An 11,756-nucleotide genomic window follows, 5' to 3' on the forward strand; every position below is an offset into this window, starting at 1 on the left:
TGACCGAGGAATCGAGACACAGGACTGCGTTCGTTACTCCAGACGGCCATTATGAATTCGTTCGAATGCCATTTGGCTTGGCCAACGCACCGGCAGTGTTCCAGAGAATGATCAACGCTGTACTGGGTCCCCTACGGTACTCCGTGGCTCTCGCCTACATGGATGACACCCTGCTGCCCACAGCGACCGTGGACGAGGGACTTGACCACCTGAGGATGCTTTTGGATGTCCTCCGTGGAGCGGGATTAACGCTGCGATTAAGCAAGTGCCGTTTCTTTTTCGAGAAAGTCGATTACCTTGGCTGCGACATTTCTGCCAGAGGAGTGCGACCCGGAAGTTTAAAGATCCAGAGCGTCGCTGACTTTCCCGAACCAACGAATGTACACCAGGTGCGTCAGTTTTTAGGTCTGGCAAGCTATTTTCGAAGATTTGTAAAAGGGTTCGCCAGCATCGCTAAACCTCTAACGCGACTGACGTCTAAGGACGCAGTTTGGAAGTGGACTTCAGTGCACGAAGCCGCGTTCACTGAACTGAAGATGAAGTTGACTGAAAGGCCAGTTTTGGCGCATTTCGCGTTCGACGCAAGAACAGAGGTGCACACGGATGCCAGCAAAGACGGCCTAGGAGCGATACTTCTGCAAGAACAAGCAGATGGGCAGCTTCATCCTGTCATCTACGCAAGCCGGCGGACAACTGACTACGAAGAGAGATACCACTCATACGAACTAGAAGCGCTTGCGGTTGTTTGGGCGTTAGAAAAGTTTCGAGTGTACCTAATCGGGATGAACTTCAAGGTGGTCACTGACTGCAACGCAGTACGGGCAACGATGAGCAAAAGGAATCTGCTTCCCCGTATTGGCAGATGGTGGCTGCGACTGCAGGAGTTCACCTTCGACATGGAATATCGTAAGGGGGCGGCAATGGCTCATGTTGATGCACTTAGCCGATCTGCATACGACCCCCCAGAAGAGACGGATATCGTTCCTGGCCTTCACGTCCTTGCAACATGCATAGCGACAGAAGACGTGCTAACCGTTGCCCAGCTGAATGATCCAAAAGTTCAAGCTTTGAAGGAAAGGCTAGAAAAAAAAGAAGACCTATCCAAAGAAGACAGGCGCGTCAAAAACGAATACCGGTTGCGTAACGGCATAGTATTCAAGAAGAACCAAGAAACCGACTCTAACGAAGGACTGCTGTGGGTAGTTCCGAACCAGACTCGCTGGAGAATCGTCAGGACCTGTCATGATGACATTGGCCATTTTGGAGTGGAGAAAACCTTGAAGAAACTTAGGGAAAGGTATTGGTTTCCCAGCATGAAGCGTTACGTTAGAAGATACATAGCTTCTTGCATCGAATGTCTTTTCCACAAGACGCCATCTGGAAAGAGACCGGGCAAACTTCACAGCATTGACAAGGGCAGCAAGCCATTTCGATCAATACACATCGATCACCTAGGCCCATTTGTGAGAAGCAAGTCCGGAAACGCCTACATAATTGTAGTCGTCGACTCTTTCACAAAGTTCGTACTGTTGCGTGCAGTCCGCAATACATCAGCTGCACCAGCGGCGCAGTTTCTACACGATGTGGCAGGAATCTTTGGCCCACCGGCTATGGTGATCACGGACCGCGGAACTGCTTATACAAGTGCCAAATTCAAAGCAGCGTGCCAAACTTACAACATCGTGCACGTCAAAAACGCTACTGCCACTCCGCGAGCTAACGGGCAAGTCGAAAGATATAATCGCATGATAACACCGGCAGTGGCAAGCTTGACGAAAGATGCAAACGGCAAAGACTGGGACTCTGCGTTGCCTCAGGTGATGTGGGGCATAAACAATACGCTCCACAAAGCCACTAAAACTACTCCGTTCGGACTGCTCTTCAACTTCAGGCCGCGAGGCATCAAGGGCGACACCGTGGAAGACGCCCTCGCCGAGGAATTTGACCATGAAGTTGAAACCAGGCGAGCCGCAGCGGCGGAGAATATCCGAGAAGACCAACGCAAGCAACAGGAGCGGTACAACAGGAAGCGGGTGGAAGCGCCGACATACAATCCCGGAGATGTTGTACTAGTTGAGCGAGAACCGGCAGCAAGTGGGGAGTCAAGGAAACTGAAAGAAAAATACAAAGGACCGTATATCATCCGAGAAAGGCTTCCCAACGACCGCTACCGCATCGAAAACGTGCCTCCGGGGCGGCAAAGGCGAAGAGCTTACAGCAGTATTGCACCGGTTGACAAGCTGAAGCTTTGGGACCGGGAATTCTACGAGACAAGTTCGGAAGAATCGGGCCGCGAGGACGATTCCGACCGGGGCGGTCGGTGGCACAGGATGGCCGAATGTAAGCGCCAGCTCATCCCCGCCGACGGAGATCCTTCGCCGGAGGGCGAGCAACCCGAACTTTGAGTCCGAGCAACCCGAGCCGCCGTGGGAGGAGAGAGTGATGTGAGGAGAGGATGAGGAGGACGAGCGCTCGCGCGGCGCTTGAAGAACAACAGACTCAGGTGTAGGACACGAAAGAAGCAACACGGCCTCTTGTTAACCCAGAGCTCCTTTGTAACGAAAAGACGAATAAACGTCTTTTGAATTGTTCGTTTATCCTAACATTTGTTTGGACAAACAGGGGAAAGATTCTTGCGCGGAAAGATGAAACAAGTGACGTCATCAGGATAGCTGAGCGGGCAGATCTTGATAAGATGACACGCTAGTGCTTTTTCCATTCTAATGTGCTAACTGGCTCGGAACCTCCATGGATTATCATTATCCATGTCTTCTTTATGACTCTTTGTCATTCAAAGACAAATTTCATTTGCAAAGACAAGCGTTTTTTGCCCTGCACTTCAATATCCGGAGTATGAACAATAAGGAAGACAACCTTAATATGATCCTGGAATCTTTGGGTGTGTAATTTAATGTGATCTTGTTCACAGAAACTTGGTTACGATCCCATGAGGATCATATTAGCATAAATAATTATCATTATAATGGCCTAATACGTCAGCAAGGAAGAGGTGGAGGCGTTGCAATTTATGTGAGGAATGGCTATCCGTACTCTCTGTTGGACGAATTCTCTGTTATTGATCCCAGTGTGGAATGCTTGGCTCTGTCCGTTACAAACATTGTTGTAGCTGTAATATATAGACCTCCTACTGGTAACAAATCACACTTTTTTCAATTTCTTGAAAACTTTCTTGAGTACCTGATCTCCACTAAGCTCCCATTTGTACTTATGGGCGACATAAATATTAACCTACTGCACGAAGATGCCAACTCTACAAAATTTAATAGCATCGTTTCTTCCTATGCCTGTACAAACAATATAACTCTTCCTACAAGAGTGACTTCAGATACTGCTACTTTGTTGGATGTCTGCATCACTAATGTGATGTCTTCTGATAATGATTTTGGACTACTTGCATCAGATATTAGCGACCACCTGCCAATTTTCTGTAGCCTTCCGATTGGTGGTAGAAAAATTGCAGATAAAGATGCTGTTGTAAGATGTAGAGACATAAACGAGACTTCCCTTAATATATTTAAGGCATTAATTGAAAGCACATGCTGGGATGGCGTATACGCCTTAACAGATGTAAATGAGGCATATTCTGAATTTTTTTCCAAATTTTACCATTGTTATGACAAGGCCTTCCCTGTTGTAATGAAGAAAGTGAGAAACAATAAATTTCGTAAGCCTTGGATGACCAAAGACTTGTATAAGAGAATAGCAAAGAAAAATGATATGTTTCATAAGTTTGTTCAAACACGTGAGGCTAACGCTTACGCCGACTATAAAAAATATAGAAGCAAACTCAATAAAGACATAAAGGCTTCCAAAATGAATTATAACATTGAACAGTTTTCAAAGATTCAAAATGACTCTAGGAAACTATGGCTAGCAGTCGCTAATATATGCCATAAGAAACAACCTAAGAACATAATCGAAATTATGACACCCAATGGTAAGCTTCTTGACACTGAACTACCTAATGTAATGAATGAATATTTTGTGGCAGCTGGTAACGTAACCACAGGCTCATCACCACTTGCGTCTAACTATAACAACCTGATTACTCCTTTGCCTAATTCTATAGTGTTCGAACAGGCTACTTCTCATGAGGTAGCGACGTTAATTATGAAGATAAGAGATAATGTAGCTGCAGGACACGATGACATAAGGGCACTTCCACTCAAGTATGTGTCAGTATTTATATGTGACATACTGAGTCATATCGTTAATCTTATGTTAACGGCTGGCGTATTTCCAGATGCGCTAAAAACTGCACGTGTCACTCCGGTATTCAAAGGGGGCGATAAAACTGAAATGTCTAATTATCGACCTATTTCTGTCCTGTCAGTATTTTCTAAAGTTTTTGAAGGCGTCATTAATAGCAGGCTGATGGGCTTCTTTCATAAATATAACATTATCGATAGTTCGCAATACGGATTTATGAAGAACAAATCCACAGAACAAGCTTTATTAACTGTGAAGGAGAAAATTATTGAAAATATCGAACATCGAAGATACACGCTTGGTCTCTTTCTGGATTTTCGTAAGGCATTTGACTGTGTGCAGCATAAACTCTTATTGCAAAAACTAGGAAGTTATGGCATTCGTGGTACTGCGTTAGATTTGCTAAATGATTACTTATGTAATAGATCTCAGTATGTGCAGGTAAATAATGTATCTTCCAATCACTGTGCTATTAGACAGGGAGTGCCACAGGGGTCAATATTAGGACCACTCCTGTTTATCACCTATATTAATGACTTCTCCAAAATACCAGGGTCACCTTATTTAATTATGTATGCGGATGACACTAATATTTTCTTTTCTGCAACTTCCATGTCGGAGTTAGAAACAAGCGTAAATTCTTATCTAAAGGAACTTCATTTGTGGTTGCAAAATAACAATCTAAGTTTAAACCTGACAAAAACCAACTACATTATTTTCAGACCTATTAATGCACTCATATCGCAACCTATCAATATACGATATGCAAACACTACAATAAGTCGGGTTACTAATCAAAAATTTCTTGGCGTTTGGTTTAATGAAACCCTATCCTGGAATTTACATGTTTCAAAGCTAACTACAGAACTAAGTAAAGCTGTTGGATGCCTGTATAAAATTGCACCTCTAATACCTGTCTGGCTTAAGCTAGCAATATATTATGCCTTTTTCTATTCCAGGCTATCGTACTGTATTTTAGTCTGGGGAACCACGACAGCTGCTAACATTGAAAAACTTCACACACTCCAAAAAAGAGCCTTGCGGGCATTAGAAGGATTTTATGGCTTACCGTTAAATTTGCCAACTGCCCCACTCTTTAGAAAATACAGTCTACTAAACACTAAGCAGATTTATAACTTTCGCCTGCTGCAGCATATACACAAAAATCGATTATATGATTCCACCAATGACACCCCGACAATGAGGTACCCCTTCCGCAAAATAATGAAAGTAGTACCAAGAATCCGTACAAACTACGGCAAACAAAGTTTGAATTATCAGGTACCAACTATTCTCAATGTGTTTAGCGTTAAAACTGAATTTACCATTTCTCTAAATAGTTTTAAGAAAAAAATCAAGAAGCTTTTGTTAGAAACTGACCCTCTACTAACATGAAACTTTCTTAAGGTCGTCTCGTTTTTGGCCTACATTTTGTTCTTTTTACTTTTGTACTGCATATCGTGTTACTTTATTAAGTTACTATGCTTTTAGTCTTTGGTAAATATTTTTTGTTTACATGGTGTATGTTTTCTGTGCAGTGCCTGTGCACCTCTTTTGTATAATTATTGTGTATCTTGTGTTCTATTGACGTTGTCAGTAATGCATGCAGTGTTTCTTTGCTTGCATTTTGTTATGTCATTGCATTTATGTATATATATATATATATATATATATATATATTACATCCCCTGTGCGTTATATTCCGTAGCCACACTTTCAATACAGTGCATCTCCATCTCCTTTTGTGCCACCAATGTCACCATTTTTTTGTATTTTGTTGCCATGATGTTATCATGCTTGTATGTGCTGCGCAGCGCTGCCCCTGCTTCAGGTGCCGGGACCTCGTCAGGCCAATTGGCCTTTTGCCCCGGCTCCCTCTTTCTGTAGAAAGAAAGAAAATAAATTTCAATTCAATTCAATTCAAAAAAGAGCCAATTCCGTAGACAAAAAATGAAAGCCGCAACAACTAGACGGTTTTGTGCAGGTGCTGTGCGGGTTCTGTGAAACATTCTTCTTTCGCAGCTGCAAATGAATATAGCAATAAAAAGTGTTCTAAATGCACTCGAATATCAAAGCAAGCGACACGACCGTGCATGGCGCGGATAACATTGCGCTAACATCGCGCTGGCGAAGTAATTACAATAAAAAAGAAAAAAAAACACCATGCTCACTTTTCTTTGACGCGCATCGTACCTGGCTGAGAATACAGCGCTTAAAAAAAAATGCCAGCAAGCATACGAATTGCAGCACGACATACACCTGGTCTCTTTTAATACGGCGCTATGCTGTTATTGCGATATTTACGAAATGCGCTGCTTGCTAAACACTGCAAAAAGATCCGCGCCTCTGCAAGGGGGCCTGAGGTGCACCTAACGGTCCCTCGCCGAGTGGTTAACAACTGTTTGGCGCTGGCCGTGTAAGTGCAGCCTTTGTCAAAAGTAACCAGGCTGCATGGTTTGCTTCTCATTGGTATAGTATAACCTTTACGGCTTTTTCTCAGGTCGAAAAGTCCCTTGAAGGTGAGGACAGGTGCTCTCCTTACCACACAAAGATTTAGAGCTTGAGGGCTAGCATAATAGTTTAAATATACGACTGAGAACAAAACCATGCAGCCTGGTTACTTTTGACAAAGACTGTACATAGCCTGAAGAAGTACAATAATTCACTCTCTGAATTCAGCCCATATGGTTTCGCAAATCGAACACATCCCATCATGCTTTTCATTAAGCGTTTGGAGTGCATGAAAGGTATCCAGAATGATGTCAGCTGTAGTAGCTAGCCAGAATTGACCTGATGAATTTATCGAATGTTCCGGACTTATATACAATGGCATGCAACCGCCAGTAATGTCAAACATGCTCAGGAGCAACGCCGATCCTAAACGTTGTAAAGGCTGTTAACTTGTCTGCAGGAAAGCAGAATTCATTGTACTTCTTCGACGCAGATCCTGCACAAAAACTCACACTTTTTGATATGACACACATATCCGTAACTGACAAAAGCGCTCGGGTAGCGGACAATGAACAGCCGAGGCGGCGCTGCGGGGCACAGCGTCAGGAGAGGGCAAACCAATGGTGGTCATGCCGGCCCACACATTATACGTCGAAATATACTTCAGGTACTTTTGCACGGCACGCCAAACGGTTGTCGGTTTGCCCGTGAAGCGTCCTTAGCGCTAATGGAATTGTGGTTGTGTCGGTGTAGATGCAGACCCGGGTTTGACAACGTGTGGCGATCGAAAGGTCGTCGGTCGAGGACATTTAAAAACCACACCCTTAAACCACACGCCGTGAGGGGCGGGGACGTGAACACGCCGCACACCACTCTATCGAACCTCGCGTGCCCAACGAATGAAAGGCGATTCACGCTGTTCGAGAAGTAGAGCAAAGCTGCAGGCAAAACGCCAGGACCTTCTCCTCCCAGGTCACACCCTGATGTGAACTCACCAAGCTTCTTTGCAGAAGATGTAAGGTCAAGCACGTGAAGGAGCGACCATGTTCCCATCTTCTTTACGCTCCGAAACCGCAGTATATGGCAAGGAAAAGGGCTACGATATGAAACGCCAGAGGACAGAGGGTTGCCGGGTCTGAACTTCATTTCAGCTGAGGCTCGCGGCTACACCAGTGAACCAGTCTTTTGCATGACTGGGTAGTATGAACCATTTGAGAGGCAGGTGTTCTGAAGGTGAATTCTACGCGGATCGGTACAGGAGCTGAAGTAAGTACGACAGCTATAAGACAGGTAGCGACGAAGAAGAAATGAATGTTCCTAGGGTAACGAACGTGCAAGTAAAGACAGCATTACAAGAAATGCAAAGCAAAATATCGGAAGGTGTATTAAATGGTTAAAGGTATGTTGAATTGCGGGGAAGACATTAGGCTCGAAAAACCTGCGGCTATGTGTACGCAATATGTTAAGAGTTTAATAACATCATGGAAGAATGCGAACATCATAATAATCTATAAGATGCTGAAGACTTGAAATAGACCAATTGACTTAGTGTCCTTTCCTTACGAGGTATTTACAATGGTAGCCGTTAATTGAGAGCTACCTTACACTGCAGTCAACCAAGGGAACTGGCTGATTTTCGGAAGGGTTACTCGACAATTGACTAGATTCACACCATCAATGAGGGGACATGGAAATGTGCAGAATATAGGACCAGCCCCTGTGCTTTCATAACAGAAAAAAAGGCATTTAATTAACTGAAAAGATCAGCAGTTATGCAGGCATTGCGTAACTATAGGCGTGGAAGCGGAATATACGAACGCCCAAGAAAATATCTAGAGAGACGAGATTTTCGCAGCAGGGTCACGCAGCTAAAGAGCTCGAAGCTAAAGTACACTTTCGCTTAAGACACTTGAAGCGTAAAAAATTACTGAAAGAAAGTACTCGGAAACTTACCCATCTGATCGACCTAAGTGTAATGGAAAGGCATCCTTACGAATTTTTACATTTGGGGCTGGGCTATACACTTTGTATAGAAGCTTATCGCTAAAAGGGCTTATAATCATCTCCTTCAAATTGTAGCGAAAAACCAAACAGCCTTTTTCGGCAAGTAATCGCCAGATTTACCTGAACTGCCGATATAAAGGCATGGTATTCAACTTTGAGTAGTGTGTAGCAGGAAACACTACTAGAGACGTGTGGTAACCGGTGCTTTCTGGACGGCTTATTTCTGCTTTTAGGAAGCTTTAGTACATGCCCAATACGGATTTGCGAGAATATCATTATGGCCGGCATATTCTTGGCAGACATAAAGAACCTTGTGTAAGTGTGGTTGATGAATTCGCCGGACCCGCCTGTTTAATATTTTGCTGTGGCCGGAGCATTTTCTTCGGCGGTGTCGCTGTAGACGACTGCAATGTAGAATGCAAATGCAAAAGAGAAGGAGGTGATGCGGCACTAAATATTGCTGTAGTCAAAACGACTATTTCACACGTCTTAAAAATATTTTGCTCTGAAAGGATGCCGACAGCTGAGCGGCTTTAATGAGAGAGAGAAATAAAACTATATAGTAGGATACAACTTATAGAAACAGTAATTGCTAACACTAGGCCGCGGTTCGCGGCGTCTTGTATTACTCCGCTGGCCAATCGCAACTGTAAACGAAACCAATTTTTTAATATTTGACTGTATCAAACAATCGACGTATCAAAATTCTAGAGTTCATATTTTTTTTTTCTTGTGCTAAGCTTCTTGTCTACTTAACAAGAAACGTTTAAGCAACGAACTACCTCTTTGTCGTGGAGGAATTCTGTGCGCGGAGGCTGAATGTGGTCGGAGCTTCACAGCAGACTTCAGTTGTATCCGACTATAGGTTTTTTAAATGTTGGACGAGTCATGTGAGCGGACTCCTATAGTTGATAGGACTCCGATGGCTTGCGCTGATGTCCGGACCCGTCGGATGGTCTGACGTTGGTCCTCCAGGCCACTGCTGGTCGGTCAGGGCTAACTCCCACTGCTTATCGAATACGCTCCAGTTCTGCCAGGTACTGCGTAGCGGTTTTTTTATACCAAGTGTCGAGCGGAAAACAGCACTGGAATCGTTCTCGCCATTGGGAGAGCTCAGTCACTGTACTTGTGTTACGAGTTTACCGTTATCTAGCGCGAGGGCGCAGCCAGTCTATATAAACAAAGAAACCAAGCTCGACATTTTTTACGATAGGATGAAAGCATCGTTGCAAGGCAAAAGGTGGCTGTTGTCACAGCTGCGAGGAGCAGCTGTTTGCTACATATTTAGCCGCGGTGTAGTTGTTGGTCACGCAACTCTTTGGCCGGAATTTGGTGCCAAGTCTGTAGCTGTATACACATATACATTAATGCCAGGAGTTGAGCAGTTAAAAAAAGCGAGCTAGTAATTTTCCGACTGTGCGATAGTGGGTGCCAGCAGTAACTACAAACAACGACCGATAAAGTTAGCATGCACCAATTAATACAGGGTGTTTCGCCTAATATTTTACACAATTTTTAAAAACAGGCTTTTTGAGTTAGAACAGAGCTTTTTTCAACATTGAATTTCAGTGGTATAGTGCCCCCCTCCCCGCTTCGGACAAAACATTATATTGGGCCCCTCCCGAAAAAAAAATTCCTGGCTACATGCCTACTCCCTTGTCAGGGATTTGGGAACCATGGACTCATTAACGACTATGGTATTACAGCACAACAGTTGGAAGAGCTGGAAGTCAGCGCTTGTGTGCCTACTTGCGTCCGTGTGGTTTTTTTTTCTGTGTCGCGCTGTAATACTGAAGTCATACGCGTCAACAACTAGCCCGCACCCTAACCCTATTTAACGAGCAGGATGGTATGTTTTTGGGTGCTTCTGTTTTTCGTATCGAGTATCAAGTTGAGTGACATTACAGAGTGGATTTCGCAAACACTATTTCTTTTTCATCTAGGTGTGCCACAACGCAGCGTAATATTCTAACCCTAACCTCTTTTAATTGTCACTGACTGGAATTTAATTACAAACAATGAAGTCCTTCAGCTATCTTTGAAATTGCTTGAATGTCATCTGAAGGTTTTCACTAAGTTTGCCATGACAAGTTTCATTCTGCTTTTCCCCGTCTTAGTTGCGCTGTTGAAACATACCTTCGTTTTCATTTATCCCCCCTCCCTTGAAACGTATTCTTTCGTTTTTTTCGTGTATTCCCATCCTGATAAAATCTTTCCATGGAATAGCAGTATGTATAAATAAATATTAAAATGCTGTAATAAATATTTGGACTAAACCTCTGTTGTACAGCACTTTACGAAGCCTTCCTGCTGGTCCTTGTTCCTAATTCCCCAACAGCCCTTCGAGCCAGGGCCTGCGGACCTCAACATGCCAGGGAGGCTATCTAAGGATCCCGCGGCTAAAAAGCGGTAAACAAATGAAGACTGCAAGAGCGAACGCTGCCAACCGGCTACGCGCCGGATCCTCCGCGTGATGGCGTGGCAGCAGGTGATGACTAAATTGCGCGCTTTTTAGCGGAGGTCTGAAAAGCTCCGCCAGCACCGAGAATGGCTATCTCGCCGAAGACTTGCAGTTTGACACCATCCCTATAAATACGTCGACACCGTGACCAACCCGCCACAGGCTCAACTCCATCGGCGCTTTTCGGCGCACGTCCTGCGCGCTTGGGGGTCCACGCGTCGGCCAGAAAAAGTCTTCGCATGCGCGGCGCGTCGGCCGCCGCCCAGCGCGTTCACGACGCTCGCATCCGACAGTGCCAGATATCGGTGCCTGCGCACGGGCGCTAGCGCGCTCGTCGGAAGCGGGGTCCGGTTTACAACAATCGGAGGACCGCGGGGCTCTCGGGGACTCTTCTTCACGGCTGAAAGCTCTTTCAGGTTCCCCCAAATTTTCTCGGAAACCTTGCAGCTCCCCGACCATCTTTTGTTCACGGCTTGACATTTTTTTCAGTCGGCTCGCGAGGGGGAGCGAGCCAGCACCAGGTGCATGGAGATGCATGCCACTTTTCGACGCTCGTCGCGGCGCGCGCTGGTCGCGCAGGCGCTCCGCGCGCTCACTGAATTAACAGTTA

At 44.9% G+C, this 11,756-nt stretch overlaps 1 protein-coding gene across 1 annotated transcript; it reads left to right on the forward strand.

Annotated features, from left to right (window-relative positions):
- Positions 1 to 301: 301 nt before the first annotated feature.
- Positions 302 to 2,591, forward strand: LOC149362726 (uncharacterized). The gene is made up of 2 exons (XM_089573190.1): positions 302 to 1,097; positions 1,998 to 2,591. Exons 1-2 carry the CDS (start codon positions 537 to 539, stop codon positions 2,403 to 2,405), a joined length of 969 nt encoding a protein of 322 aa, XP_089429316.1. The 5' UTR covers positions 302 to 536; the 3' UTR covers positions 2,406 to 2,591.
- The last annotated feature ends 9,165 nt before the right edge of the window (positions 2,592 to 11,756 follow it).

The sequence above is a fragment of the Amblyomma mixtum genome, chromosome 2, assembly GCF_055824585.1.
Source record: "Amblyomma mixtum isolate Tamu chromosome 2, ASM5582458v1, whole genome shotgun sequence".
In the NCBI taxonomy this organism is placed as follows: Eukaryota; Metazoa; Arthropoda; class Arachnida; order Ixodida; family Ixodidae; genus Amblyomma; species Amblyomma mixtum.